This window comes from Diceros bicornis, chromosome 7 (genome assembly GCF_020826845.1).
Source record: "Diceros bicornis minor isolate mBicDic1 chromosome 7, mDicBic1.mat.cur, whole genome shotgun sequence".
Taxonomy (NCBI): Eukaryota; Metazoa; Chordata; class Mammalia; order Perissodactyla; family Rhinocerotidae; genus Diceros; species Diceros bicornis.
Genome location: NC_080746.1, coordinates 77,267,271 through 77,282,465, shown reverse-complemented (window position 1 = coordinate 77,282,465; position 15,195 = coordinate 77,267,271). Strand labels below are relative to the sequence as shown.

The following is a 15,195-nucleotide window of genomic DNA, read 5'->3' as shown; positions in this document are numbered from 1 at the left end:
TGTGTGTCCTTAAGGCCGTGTAAAAATAGGCCCAGGGGCCCAGGAAAGAGGCAACTCAGCTGCCCAAGGAACTCAGACACTCCCCAGGCATGTGGCCGGCTTTCTGGCAGCTGCTGGGAGGGCTCCAAGTCACGGGGGCTGGAAACCCGATCCTGTTGCAGATGGCCTGCCCCTGGCCCAGGAAGCTCTGTGGAGAGCGCCGTTGGAGGTACCTGGCGCCAGGGCTCTTGGCGGCCATCTCCAGAGGCCGCCTTTCACTAGGGGTACCTGCCCCCTTTTAGCTCTTGCGTTCCCATCAATAGGTCAACTCAGGCCCTTGCCAGAAATACTCAACCTCCTCCCTTCTCGCTAACTCTCAGCTGATTCTGCTGCATCCACAAACGAAAAATAAGGAGAACAGGGATTGGTGAGGTAGACGCTATTTTTGTCACACCCCTTCTCTTTCCCACAAGTGAAAGTTGTCACATTTTCATGAACATTTCATGAATGTTATGAACATTTTCATAACAGCCTCTTAAACTAGACAGATTTGGGTTTGAGCTCCAACTCTGCCTCCTAGGTGAGTAATCTGGGGCAAAAAATGACCTTTTAAAGCCTCAGTCTCCATGTGCAAAACAGAAACAATGATTGCCCTGACGTCTATTTCTTAATAAATACTTAGGTATCTTGAAAAATCATCATTCTATTAAGAGCTAACATCTCCTGGGTGCTTCCTCTGTGCCCAGCACTGGGCAAGCACTTCATACAGACTTTCTCAAGTAAGCCTTAAAACAACCGGTGAGGCAGGTACCATTACTATCCCTGTTACGGAAGCTGGTTGCCCAAGAGGCCAAGGAACATGCCCTGGGTCACAAGCAGTCGGCTTTCAGAGCCCACGCTCTTAGCCATGATGCTCTGCAACCTCCAGAGGTCAGAGGCGAAAAGGAAGCCTTAGTCTGATTCTCTCTTTTCAGAGAGGAGACTTAGGAGGACCACAGGAAGGAAGGCTGGCCCCAGGAGCAGAGCTGGAACCTGATGCCCAGGTCTGAGATCCTAGGCTTCCTCACCTTGTCTTTACAGGTGCTGGCCTCTGAACCAGGACTTCAGGTGCAGCGGTGACAGTGGGAAGGGGAGGGGCAGGTGAGAAGGAGAGGCTAAGACTGCCCTGCTCCGGGCTGCCTATTCCTCCTTAAAGCAGCAAGTAGCTGTTATCGCTTTCACGTGTGGGGTCCCACATAAGATTTTATCTGGGGAAGAAGAGGAGCTCTATTCACTCTACTGAAAACCACTGCCCTGTCCTTCTCTGTGTCTAAGTGCAAGCTCCTATTGTCTTGGGAACCTGGGTGCTGGCATTTTCCACAGGGGCCCCTGAAAGGGTGAGGAGCAGAGCTGTGCCCTCAGCAGCCGGGGCACTGAGCTTGGTGTCTATGGAGCCCCAGGGGGCACAGGGGCCAGCCTCTGGGCTCCACGACCTGCTCGGGCTGTATGCAAAATTCTGGAGAATGTGCAATCTGGGAAGGAGAGGGCTGGTAGCTTTTCTCAGATTTCCAAAAGGTTCCATGTCCCCAGACACATGAACAACTGTTAAAACAAATCATCGTCATCATAGAAGCTGCCGTGTACTGAGTGCTGATCATATACTAGGAGCACGGGGATAAGCTCCTTTGCCTCGAAGGCTGCTGGGAAGGGAACTAAGAGGGTACTAGTGAAGCACTTAGATGGGCGCTGGGCACAAGGAAAACACACCACAGCCTTCAGTTCCATTTTATCATTTTACTTACTGTTATTACCCGTTATTACCACCTTCATTGCCTCACTGGTCCTCACAAAAACTTTATGAGGTATATATTATCACCAACCCACTTTACAGGACAGGAAATGGAGGGTTCAAAAGGTTAAATCATTAGCTCAAGGCCACAAACCAGCGAAGAACACACTCCAACTTGGCCCGTCTGCTTCCCCAGCCCCGGCCAGCCCTCAGTCTAGATGCAGTAAGGGAAGAAGGCAGGAGGACTCCCTGAGAGCCCAGGAGGAGGCAGGCGGCTGTGCTGGGAGGCCCCAGATGCCCCCAGGCCAGTCCCAGTGGAAAACAGGCCTGGGGCTTCCTGCTGAAGGCAAGCAGACCTCGCCAAATTTGCATTTCTCATCAACAACAGAAAGCCAAGCCGCTTAAAATAATGATGATTAAAAAAGAAAACCACCCCCTGCGGCAGCCATTCCTAGGCTTCCAAGTGAACCACTGTCTCGGATCCTGGAGTACAGTGAGTTCAAGGAGCAAGGAGGCGGCAGAGGCGGGGACAGCCCCAGCGCCCACTGGCCGAGCCCCAAGCAATGTTTCTCCTTCCAAACTAACACATAACTCTGCTCAACACAACACTTGAAAGCCAAAAAGATGCCCCTAGGTTGCCATGGCAATGCTAAACAGACAAAACATTTTAACTCGCTCTGACGCATATACACAAACTTATTTAAGGGCCAAATGGACGGATTTGGTGGTGGGGTCAGGGAGTATTGTCTGTACAGCTCCATCTCCAAGGATTTGGCCCCAAAAGTATCTGGGTCAGACTGAAACAGGGCAAAGGACTCCTAAACACAAGCTGAGGACAGGCTGGCTAGGGAAATGGACGTCACTGCCACCTGTCTGCATTTCGGTCACAGTCACAGTCCCATATTACAAGGGCCGTGAGAGGGTTACGGTAGATGCTGATGGTCCGGGATCTGCCTCCCCCTGGGGACAGTCCTCCACTACCCAGCACCTCTGTGCCTCCACAGGAAAGATGGGAGTGTCATGCAGATCCACAGCACAGGCAGGAGGATCAAATGTGCTCATGAGTGCAAAAGTGCTCGTAAACCTTAAAGCACCGTGCAGACACATGTTGGTGCTGATATTAAATATACTAACCACCATTTTCCACCAGGTAGCATTTTATTTCTCAGATCCTATGGTTGAACTTCCATCCACAGGAGCTGATGACCGTGGTTATTTTCCTTTAGAAACTTTGCTCCAGTGTCCAATGGGGGTTGCTCAACAAAATGCGTCACCGGCAGAGGAACAATGAATGAAGACTTGTCCCAGGTCTGAAAAGACCATCATGCCCATGGGGTCTATTGTACTCTGGGCTCTTCCATGCCCCACCCGTCACCTCAGAGACAACAGGGCAAAAGGGCTGACAGTGCTCAGAGGCCAGAAGAGTCTCACTAGACACAGCTCACAGCACTTCGGTAGATCAATGAACAAATGTTGGAAAACCTCCCTCTGCAGGTCGGTCCATGACATCCTCAGGTAAACATTCTCCAGAAATGGAAACCCTCTTCCACCCACCATTCCCCTGTGGTGAACCCTCTTGACTTTCAAGACTCACTCTTAGAAGTTATTCTTAAACCTTCCCTTGCTCTGGGGTGGAATGGGCTCCCACTGTGCAAGCACAGATGTCTGTGGGAGCAGCTGCTCTGTTCTATTGTTCTAATTGTCCTCTGGTCTCCGGCCCACTCATCACTGAGGTCCTTGAGGGCAGGGATCACATCTTGTTCACCTGTGTATTCATTTGGCCTTGCCCTGTGCCCAGCTGGCATTAGTTGGCTGTGAATGTATGCTGATTGACAGCTAAAGTACGAAATGCCATGCCCATGTTTGTGCATCAATGCCCCTGGAATTTTCTGGTCCATGTGCCACAGGTGCCTGATTTCACTTCCCCATCCTCTGGGAGGAGAGCAGGACCTGAAGCAGAGCCTGGAGTGCAGGAGTTAGAGAATGCAACTCCAGGGCAGCCTGGGGGGTCAGGAGGAGGACAAGTGAGGGGTGGGAAGGAGGAAGAGATGCCCTCTTCACCTCTTCCAGGTGAAGGGCTTGTGCCTCCTACCTACAAATTCAAAGCTCATGTTCCCACCCACCAATTAGCTGATGAAATGAATTTGCCCCTGGTAAACTGGAATAGCACTCATTCCTCCTGCTCTGAAACCAAGTTGCTCTTCTCTGTCTCCTCAATGAAAGGGCCATGAAGATGCTGTTTAGGGAGTGAGCACACTGACTCTGCTGACGGTTTTCAAGGGAGTCAGATCCCTTCCCAACACGTGCACTCCCCAAGTTCTCACCTCATTGTGCGTCACCTTCCTCCTGCCAACATCGGGCTCTCCATATACCTTCCCCTCTGGTGTCCTCCAAACAGGGGATGTTTAGCAAGCAACAACAACAAATCTTTACTGTTGGCCGCCCTAAATAAAGCCTAACTGGGAGTTTAAACTTGTAGGAATCTAGAAATGATGGCTCATCCACTATGCCATATTCCAAAATTATGCTTCCCATGAGAAATGCTTCAACTTTGTATATGTGCAAGCACACACACACACAGGTGTCCTATTAGCTAGAACAACACCCATGCTCCTCTGTAAGAAGCACTTCCTGTGTGCCCTAGGCAAGTTCTGCCTTATGGACTTGTCATTGTTTCATGATATAGAGGAAAGGACAATGGCCCTGTTGTCCTTATCATCATCTTTCTCATTTCCTACAAATGGAATGACTGGTGGAGGTTCCTACATTTTCCTAGACCCACATCCTGCATGCTGAACTATTCTCTGCTACATTTACCACCAGACCATGTCTGAGTCCTCGCCTCTAAGCTGGAACTAATTATCACAGACAATTATAGGATTTTATAATCCTGTGTTCTAAAAAAAACACAGTCCATGGAAAAAAACCAATACCTCCGCAGCTGAAAGAGTTATGGAGAAACCACAAAAATTGCATTGGTGCTATGGTAGCATTTATAAATAACATATTTGCACATGGAACTAAATTTGCATAGAAGAATCCGAGGTGATGATATTATATTATAAGCTTGAAAGTGGACTTTGACAACAACACCTCCAACAGAAGGCACAGACAATAGAATGCACCAAATAGAATAAAAGGTTCAGTACCTTCCAGTGTCAGTTCTACATATGCGTTAGAATGGGCTGGGACAAATTCATCAATATCCATCCCAGGGGGAAATACTGCATCTCTTTCATGTGAAGATATGATTGCATGTGTAAAATGCTTGCACTAAAATTAAGTCTTCTATCTTCCAAATTTTCTCAATTATTAATACACTAGACAGCTGCAGTAGCTCTAGCAAAAATAGCCGCCAAGCTTTTCCAAAAGTCACAGCAGCCATGAGATGTCAGCATGGGGACTTTCCTACGTAAGGAGCGGTCGTTCTCTGGATCAAACAGAAAGAAACAATCTCCAGTAGAACAACAAAAAGAGAGAAATTTGTTTCAGAATGTACACTGAAAAATGATTGCCTCCCCACACACATACTCACTGCTCCTTATAATAAAAAACTTTTTGTGCATGAAAAGCAGTTGCCTGAAAAGGCTCTCTATCCAACTCACTGGGATAACAAACAATTCAGAAAATTAAACAGCTAACCGGAGGAATGCCAATCACTTTGGAGTATTCTGGAATGAGACTGTCAAATGGTGCCTTCTCCAAGGGAGTGGGGTGAGGTTAGAAAAACAAATTATGCCCTTTTTTAGATTCCTGGAAGCAAATTAATGTCCAGAAAAAATAGTTGTCCTTAAGTTCCCACCTTCGTGTTCTAAACAGGTGTTAGCATCATCTTAAGAGACTCTGATAATAAACATTCTCTGTGTAAATATTCATGTTTGACAACCGTTTAGAAGGGAAAAGCTAAGCACCCAGAGCATCACAATTTAATGTTTTCTGAACTCAACAGTGATCATGAATTTTAATTCAAAGTTTATGTGCAGGACATGCAACAAGTATAGATTTTAAAAGATTCGTTTTTGGTTGTTTTTTTTTAAAGCTGTAATATCAGAGCTTAAGCACATCACACCAGAGGGAATATCACTTGTCAAGGTGACGTTGGGAATGGTCTGGATACAATCATACATTTCACATTTCCTGTCACAGTTCTGATTTCACATCATTCCAACCTCTAAAGGCAGTCAGCCCACATGCTCCAATTCCTGAACAGTAAGATACTCTCCCCTCCTCTGTGCCCCAGCACCGTGCAGGAACAAATCGCTGTGGGTCTCTGAGGAAGCAGAATGAGTCAGAACAGCCTGAGTTCTAAACAAGTGTATATTTGCACCAGTTCTGCATAATTTGTTTCTAAGAGCAAGGACAATATTTCATTTTCGCTGTCTCACAATCTACGTAAAAATCACAACCATTTTTCAGTAAATGCCAACAAATGTCAGAGAAGCAGACCACGGCTACTTGGAAATGGCTGTTAGTTTATTAATATAATCCCCTAGAGTAAAGCTGGTGGTGTGAATGTTTTCAAGATGGTCAATATCATTTAGAGGTAGGGCTTACTAACAGAACACCAACACTCCCTATCCCGTGTACCACTTACCATTTGCGATCTGTTCTTCGGACAGCCATTGATGTCTTCAATCTTTTCATTCGCTGAAAAAGAAAACACAAGTCAGAAGAATAAATAATCAGCACAGACACTTTGAGTAGTGATGTCCAGGACCCTGGAGGCCAACCAAGGCCTAAGGCCCATGCTGGGGTTTGTCCAATCAACGCAGGCATGTGAAATACTGAGCCGCATCTAGCAAGCTTCAGGACTTACTCATCGAGCCACCGTCCTCCAGGGACAGCTGGGGCAAGGTCGTCGTCATCTGAAGCAGAGACAACTGCATTGACGACAGTCTTGGAGTGATGGGGCATGGTGGAAATGTCTGGAGACTGGGAAAGAGACTGAGCTGTGACTGCCCTTCAGGCTCTTGGGCAACTGCAAATTCCCCACAAAAGATGGGGTGGTTCAGATGGATCAGTCCAGCCACACTCACTCCTGGGGACAAAAGCCACAGAAGATAGCATCACACCCCACCTTTAGCCTGAAATACTCACATTGCTTAACACTAATAGGATTACTAATAACCCTATTCCCAAAGTGGTGGCAAACAGAGAAAATGAGAGAGAGAGACTTAAAAACGGCTCATGCAAGGCCACACAGCAAGTTCAAATTAGATCTGGAACACCTTCCTGAAGTCATAATAGCACCTAGCTATTTAGAGGAGTGAAAGAAAGAGGATGCACTGAATTAACTGGAAATCAAACATCATCAACAGGGAAGAAAGGCCCAGCTTCCCACGGTGAAGTATGAAGGGACCTTGCACAACGCAGCTCAAGGTCTCTATGGAGGGGCTGAGTTGGCGACTGCAGCCCCACAAAAAGGCAGGATATGGAGAGGGTAGGGCACTGGCTTTGCAGGCAAAGATACCCCAGCATGAATCCCAGCTCCACGATTTCTTTACTATGTGATCTTAGCCATGTCACTCAATCTCTCTGGGCTACCGTTTCCTCATCCATAAAATGGAGCTAATATTACCTACTCCACAGGAAGAACTGGGAGAATAAGATTATATGCTGCCAGTAAAATGCTTATTTAGCACAGTGCCTACCATACAGTAAGTGTTCTATAAATGGTAGCCATCATTAATCCAATAATGTATATTCTTATCATCTATGTAAAATACATAAAATAAAAATTTCCTTTTTGATGTCTCCATCTGAGTTAAGCCCAAAAACTCAGCTAGGACTCCACAGTAAAGAACTAAGGATTTGCCTCCTCTGCGAAGCCTTTATAAGCTTCCAGCCCAGTCCCATGCCCCACCCCCAGAAGGATGAGGCCCGCTCAGGTCTCTGTTCTCTCAGCATCCTGGACCTACCTCTACTTTGCCCCTAATCACCTAATGTGGAACTCCTTCTCTTGCCTCCCCCAGCTATGCTGTGAGAGGTGGCAGATGTGGAGATTTTGTTTTGCTCGTTTGTATCCTTAGGGCTCAATGAGAGCTGGCAAAATTGAATTCCAAAACAGTACATCGCGTCAGATTTTAATGACTGTGATGCCTAAAACTTCCATGAAGAGAAAGGACATTAAAAACTATCCGGAAAGGGTAACAGAGTTAAAGTGCCCCACGCCTCTAAGACATCTGAACACCTGGACCTAAATATACCTCATGTTACCTCAATTGGGTTTATTTTTTCTCCAGCGTTTCCGCCTTGAGAAGTGGAAAAGAAGAAAGCAAGATCGTGGCAAGAAATTGTTTGAAAATCTAATTAGCATGAGACAGCCTGATTAGTGTACATTCAGCCCAGTCTACGTCTTGTTTAGAATTCAACAAAAGTAATAGATATTCAGGCTTACGACCCACCAGGGAAGATCTCAATTTTCAGAGTCCCGTTGAGTTTTCTCAACCCATAAGAGCACTAGGACAGGCCTTTTATTCCTAAAATGCCTCTTCCCCCTGCTTCCCCTACTCCCAAAAGAGGTGCCATGAAGCCTTTAAAAAACACATAAAACACGCCCAATGAATGGGACGACTCACGGATATTTGTTCCTAAGTTCACCAGAAAACACACTTAGCCAGAATACATCACTAGCACGTAAACTCCACAAGAACACGGATTTCTATCTGCTTTGTTTCCACTGTAACCCCAGGGCTTAGGACAGTGCCTGACACAGTACTCACTCAGTAAATATTTGTTGAGTGGAACTAAGGAATGAGTATTCGGAACATTTCAAAGAATCCAAGTTTTACTGCCAATTTGGAGGCAGCCGTCCTTTCACTTGTAAATATAGATGTACAAACTGAAGATGGAAAAAAAGAAGAGGATCCTTGACAAACGGCACTCCTTCAGGAGGGGTAATTACGCCAGGCATGCACTCTGACCTTGGATTTTGATATCCAATACTGGAGAAAAAATATGTGGCTTTTGAGAATCAAGGCCACTCAAGGTGTCTTCCAATTGGATACTTACGATGTCTCAAGTCATAAGTCATTGGATTCTATCAATACCTGGTTCAGCATTTGGTCATTAGTGCTCATTAAAGTGAAGGATGAATAACTGCGATCCCAAGAAATTAAAGATTCCTCATATACTATCTAGATAAATGCAACCAAAGGGCTTGCTCTAACTACTCCTCTAATTCCTTTTCATAATCTGTCACCTAAACCACAGTCAGGTGCTCCTTGAATTCAAATATCACAGCTCCAATGAGCCTAATGCTGCTATTTTAGAACATTCAAAATAAACCAGTGGGGCGGAGCCTATTTATGACCACTCTAAAGAACACACAGGAAGAGTTCAATCAAACGACGAAGCCCAAACTCAAAATAAGTGCTTAATAAAAATGCTAAACAAGTCTCAGACCTCCTTGTTCCCAATTTCATGTAATTTAAATACTTCTCCTTTACTTAAATTCCCAAGAATCCCTATGGTTGTCATAAATACTTAAAGTGATAATAGCAGCTCTAATTCTGCTGGTAAGAAGGAAGAAGAGCTTGATTTTTAGAGCTGAATTTATTAACTCAGGGTAGGGGGTCTTTGGCTACAGCCTCAAAACAGATAACCAAAGAAGCAAAGGCATTTGTCCTCAAAGTCCTCAATTGTGACTAAGTGCCAATGGTAATTTATTTACTCCAGCATGTTCCTTAGCCCACTAACGCAGTAACCTGTCTGCATACAAGGTGACAAGTTAGTAACTGCAGAGCATCAGTGCACTTTTTAAATAAGAGCAGCAGCATCAAACTCATTACTTTCCAAAAGACCTCCTCTGACGGGTTCAGAGCATGTCAACAGCACACGCACCTACGCATAGCATCTCTGCACGTGCACGGGGCAGTTGGCAGCCCTGCCAATGGGAAGAGAGAGAAACCAGCTGCCCAGAAAGGCAGATGACTCACCCAAGGTCACACAATGGTAGCAGGTCATCGGTGGAAAGAAGGTACAGTCCTATGTGACGTGTGAATTTCCTAGCTGTGCTCAGGGCGTTGGAAAATAAGCTGTTCTCAGTTCTCTTCACCTCTATCAGAGGGGACATCTCCCCTCCGTCTTCACCTCCTCCTTCTCTCCAATCCTCTCTTGTTCACCCTGTTTCCTTCCTTCTCCCTCTCCTCTTTGGTCTCTCCCCTCTCCCTTCCCTCCTTCCCTCACTCCAGCTCCTTCTGGCATCCTCCCTGAGTTACAGTGATGGAAGCAGGAGGAGGGAGGCCTGTCTCTCCCTCTTGATTCATGCTGTTCATCCTGGCCTCGTAAACCTCTCCAATAACTCACAGAGATGGCACGTTGACGCACTGGCAGGCAAGTGCCGGCTTCGGGCAGCTCAGGACTCAAGAAGATAATCACACTAATAAGAGGTTGAACACAGAGACCTGACCCTCACTCACTAAAGCAAGAGCATTGAAAGGCAGCAGCAAAAGGTCCCTCTCTGCCTAACGGGCCGAAGGCAAACACGGACAAGCGTGGGCCCCAGGCAACCCCACTATCGAGGAAGCTCACCTCCTGGGATTGATCAACCGATCCCAGGCTCTATCTGCGATACATGAAGACTTAGAAGCAGAGTCTGTGAAAAGCACTGAAGGTTTCGCTTCAAGTCACACATCTGATCATGTCCCTCCCCAACCTGAAAATCAACTAATCAACGATTGGCCTTGTTCTCAGGCTACAGCCCAGAATCCCCTGCCCTGAACCTGGTAGCCCTGCCTTATTTCACCTTGTTGGCCCTCTGGCTCTCTACTCTCCAGCCTTTCTGCACCCTACTTCCTCCACCAGGAAAGAGCTCCCCGACCGCTTCACGTAGCTAACCCCACCTGGCTAATTCCAAGTTTGAGGTCTTGGCTCACGGGTAAATTCCTCGAGGAACTTTCCAGGATGGCTCCTGCCCCCATGATGGGTCAGATCTCATAGCACCACTGGTCCCTAATCATCATGCTCTACTTCCCCTGGGCCTAGAAAGAGGTGGTCCCTCAAAAGAGACGATCTCCCTGCCTGCAAGTTTTGGGCCTTCATTTAGATGTGTTTTCTTTTTAACATTTTATTTTGAAATAACTTCAAACTTACAGCAAAGTTACAGAATAGTACAGAGAATTCCCACAGTCTTCCATCCGTTCCCATTTCCCCCTCCCCTCCTTCTCTGTATAGGAACACACTTTTTTCTGAATCATTTTAGTGTAGGCTGCACGGACCATGTCCTTTGTCGCTTATACTTTGTGCGTATTTCCAAAGAACAAGGATATTATCTAGAAGTAAAATTATAAAATGCAGAAAATTTAACATTGATATAATTCCAATTTTGTCAATTGTCTCAAAAATGTCCTTTATAGCATTTTATTCCCCAGTCCAGGGCCATGCAGTGCATTTAGTTGTCATGTCTCTCTAGTCTTTGTTCTGGAACAGTTTCACAGCCTTTCTGTGTCTTTCACAACACTGAGGTTTTTGAATGATACAGGCCAGTTTTTGCCTTTTTTTTTTTTTTTAATAGAATGTTCCCCAATTTGGTTTTGTCTGAGATTCCTCATGACTAGTTTCAGGCTTTCCATCCCCGACTGGAGTTCAACATAAGTGACGCTGTGTTCTCAGGGTATCACATCAGGAAGCTCATGACATCCACCGTCCCTCACCAGTGAGGTAATTGTGATCACCGGGTCAGGGTGTCAGGCTTCTCCCGTGTATGGTTGCTGTATTTCCCCTTGCAACTAGTGAGCAATCCGTGGAGAGACACTTTGAGACCATACAAACAGCCTCCTTCTCCTCAAACTTTCTCCTCGAGATTCAGCAGCCATCGATGATTCTTGCCTTAACTCATCTTTACCATCATGGTTGCTCTCCTGACATGTATCAGTCACTGTTCTCCTGCACCACTGAGCCCTCTCTTCTCCTCCATTGATATACCTGTTTATTTATCAGTAGAGACTTGTAGACTCCTATTTTATTGCATGGTTATAATCCACAACTGTCCTCAATTATTTTGATGCTCCGATCATCTCTGATTAGATTGTTCCTTGTAGCCCTAGAGGGTAGAACAAGCTCTTATAGAGAGACACTATGAAGGGGGCAGATTTTGCCCTAACAAGAACTTTTGAAGGATTCCAACTCCCCATCACTAGAACTAGCTGCCTAAGGATGTAGTAAGCTGCTCATCACAAGAAGTATTTAAGAGTCTGTTGACTGCTTTTCACAGAAGCAATTCATGCACCAGATTGGGGCTTTTAAAAGTCCCTTCCAAACCTTATATTTGAGAGCTGCAGCAAAGAATCCTGAAAAGAAGGAGGGTGTGACATACAGTTTAGAGGAATGTTCAGAAGAATCCTAAATGCTGAGAAGGGGAAACATCTAGGCCCCCTGCTGGAAACAATCCAACCCAGGCTTACAGAAGCAGAGGCTGCAGTGAATAAAATTCTTATCCCTAATCCTCTCAACTTTCCTTAAACATCACTGCACGCCAGGCACCATGCTGAATGCTGTGAACCCAGAAAGGAAGATGCCTCAGACCCCGGCCTAGAGAAGACCCAGGCCCAATACAGCAGCCAGTGGAATGATAGAGGAGGGTCCCTCCAGCCGTCTGGGGGAGCCAGGAAAGGTATCAGAGCCGGTAGTATATCTCAACAGCCAGAGACAACTGTAGCCACTAGAATTCTGTCCAGAACAAAATGGAATCATCAGGACTCCAATTCTGGGAAAGTTTTAGACGGGCAGATAAAGAGAGAGAGACACCCATATATAAATATATATACAATATTAAATACATGTACATATACAAATATATCTTTTTACAGTTTTTAATGGGCACGTGTGTGGGGGAAAGCACGGACTCCACATGTAAAGAGTACAACTGATTAATAATAGTTCAGCACCCTGGTTAGAAAATGCTGCTCCCCCTCCCTCCCCAAGAAATCTGTGTTCACAAGACACAATGAGATCAAACGCTCTGAACTGGCAGACAGACAATCCAGGGAAGAAGGCACACAGGAGGCTCCTATGTTTAGTTGACTTCTCAGCTCCCCATCTTCTGGGCCTCTGGTCTCCACACCCAGAGCAGAGGGGTGAGCCCGGCACAGCCAGGGGTAGAGATCCATATGCCAATATCAGGCCGTGGTTAGGGAAACCCCAGGCAGAGCGAGCCTCTCCTGGAGGGCTGAGGGAAAGTAACTTGGTGGCTTAAGGTGTAGCCTGGGTCACTGGTACTAACTTGAGCCTCTGAAGTCAGGGTCCAGTAGCACAGGCCCAGAGGAGTCAATGTCCAGGGAGATTCATGGCATCTGAATAGATTCAGAGAAGCATCCTCCTGAGCAATGACACAAATTGTGCTAGCTTATATTTCTGTAGCACTATGTTTAGTCAATTCACGACAGACATGCTACCATTCGCCTCCTCTGGGCCCATGACAGACATAACTAATCTATCATGACACACTCTAACACTGATACCAAGCCCTCATCATCTTTCTACACATAGCCTTCTAGGCAGTTGCCACCAAGTGCAATGCAGGAACACTTCACGGTTTCCAAACATATTTCATATTTGATTCCTACCTTGCATTTCATAAGACTGCCACAAGATCAGACAAAACAGGCATTGCTGTGCCCAGTTTAAAGAGGGGAAACAGAGGCAGCAGAGGTTAAACGCCTTTTTGCAGGTCCCACAGTTGGGAGGGATGGAGCTGGGATGAGAGCAAGGCCTCTCGTACCATCCTGTCCCACTCTCTCTCTCTTACTCCCTGTGCTGAAAGCTGAGAGGGTTCCCACTGGAAACACTCCGCTCAGCCCCAAGAGTCAGCCAGAGTAGGCCCACGTGCCTGACGTGACCCGGTGGCCACGGAGGTCAAAACCCAACTCAGGTGCGAGTCACCTCTTAGAGGAAGACCTCGCCAAGAAGATGCTACTCTTTCTTCCAAGGTTATAAGCCTTGCACATTTGTCTCTATTCCAGCAAGGAGCACAATGCTGGCAAACAATAAATGGTTTCTGAACTGAAGTGAAGGAAGGTATAGCCTTGTACTGGGTTCAGCATCTCTGTGTTGAGAGGGGGATAATGCAGCAGGGCAAAGAACAGAAGCTTTAACAGCAGACTCACCCAGGTTAGCATCCCCTTGCAGACTAGTCATGTGATACTGGGCTACTGAGATTCTCTGGGCCTCAGTTTCTGCATCTGTAAAATGGGTTGAATACCACCTACTTCACAGGGATGTTGAGGAAATTAAATGAGAGAAATTTTTAAAAAGCTTGGTATGAGTGATGATGAAGAATGGGAGGAAGAAGAGGAAAAGGAAGAAGTGTGGTGGACAGACTTCAAGGTGACCCCCAAGTAATTCCTGCTTAAATTCAAGCCCTTGTACTTCCCTCCCATTTAGCGTGGCAGGACAGAGGACTTGCTTCTAACCAACAGAATATGGCAAAGACGGTGGGATGTCACTCCCACGATGTTGTGTCATATAAGATTCTGTCTTACTAGCAGACTTGATCCACAAACGTTCTCCCTTGCTGGCACTGAAGAAATCAATTGAAGTGGCCATGTTGGGAGACCCATGCGGCAAAGAGCTGAGAGGGGCTTCTAGGAGCTGAGGTGGCCTCCAGCCAACAGTCAGCGAGAAATCAGGACTCACTCCTGTAACTGCAAGGAAATGAGTTCTGCCAACAGGCTGAGTGAGCTCGACCCCCTCCCCAGTCAACCCCCAGATGAGAACTCAACCCTGGCCGACACCTTGACTGTAGCCCTACAGAGGCACCCAGCTAAGCTGTGCCTGGACTCCAGATGCACAGAAACTGAGAGATAATTAATGTATGTTGTTTTAGGCCGCTAAGTTTGTGACAACTTGTTATACAGCAATAGAAAACTAATACCAGGAGGAAAGGAAAAAGGAGAGAAAGAGAAGGGGGACCAACAGAAGCTCGTCTTAGGAAATCAACCTTAGGACAGCAGGGAAGCTTCTTTCTCTGTGGCAGTGGCAGTCCCAAAGCTGCAGCGAAGGCCAACTGGCCTGCGTTTTCAGGTACAGTCTCCACAGATGGGAGCAGAGCTACAAAGGGCCACTTCCCACACTTGAAGGATAAGCAACTTTTCCACAACAACACACGCCTGAGGGGCTGGGGCTTCTGTCCTTTCCTTGTGCCTTCTCTCTCTGCATGAGTCAGCTGCCAAGGCTGCCAGCGACAACAATCATACTAATGCCTTCTAATTGACCTCCTGCCTCCTCAGTCTGCTCCGAGCTCTCAGGCAGGACCACTGGGGCGCCTTCCTTAAGGCCCAAGGCGATGCTGTGCCCAGCCTCCGCCCACGTGCCTTCCCGGATGAACCCTCTCCCCGAGCACACGGCCAAGGCATTCACAATCCCACCGCTCAGTTCCCCTCCGCCAGTATTAAAACCAGAACCAGCCCTCTCCGGGATGTGACTGTTTGATTTCTCAGACCCAATTAGAG

At 46.7% G+C, this 15,195-nt stretch overlaps 1 protein-coding gene across 3 annotated transcripts in view; it reads right to left on the bottom strand.

Annotated features, from left to right (window-relative positions):
• NAV2 (neuron navigator 2) overlaps window positions 1–15,195 on the bottom strand; it is a 710,120-nt gene that overhangs the window by 240,788 nt on the left and 454,137 nt on the right. For all 3 annotated transcript variants that reach the window (XM_058546129.1, XM_058546130.1, XM_058546128.1), the window contains exon 3: window positions 6,342–6,394. In XM_058546129.1, the coding sequence (XP_058402112.1) occupies window positions 6,342–6,394 (53 nt within the window). The remainder of the gene's footprint in view (window positions 1–6,341; window positions 6,395–15,195) is intronic.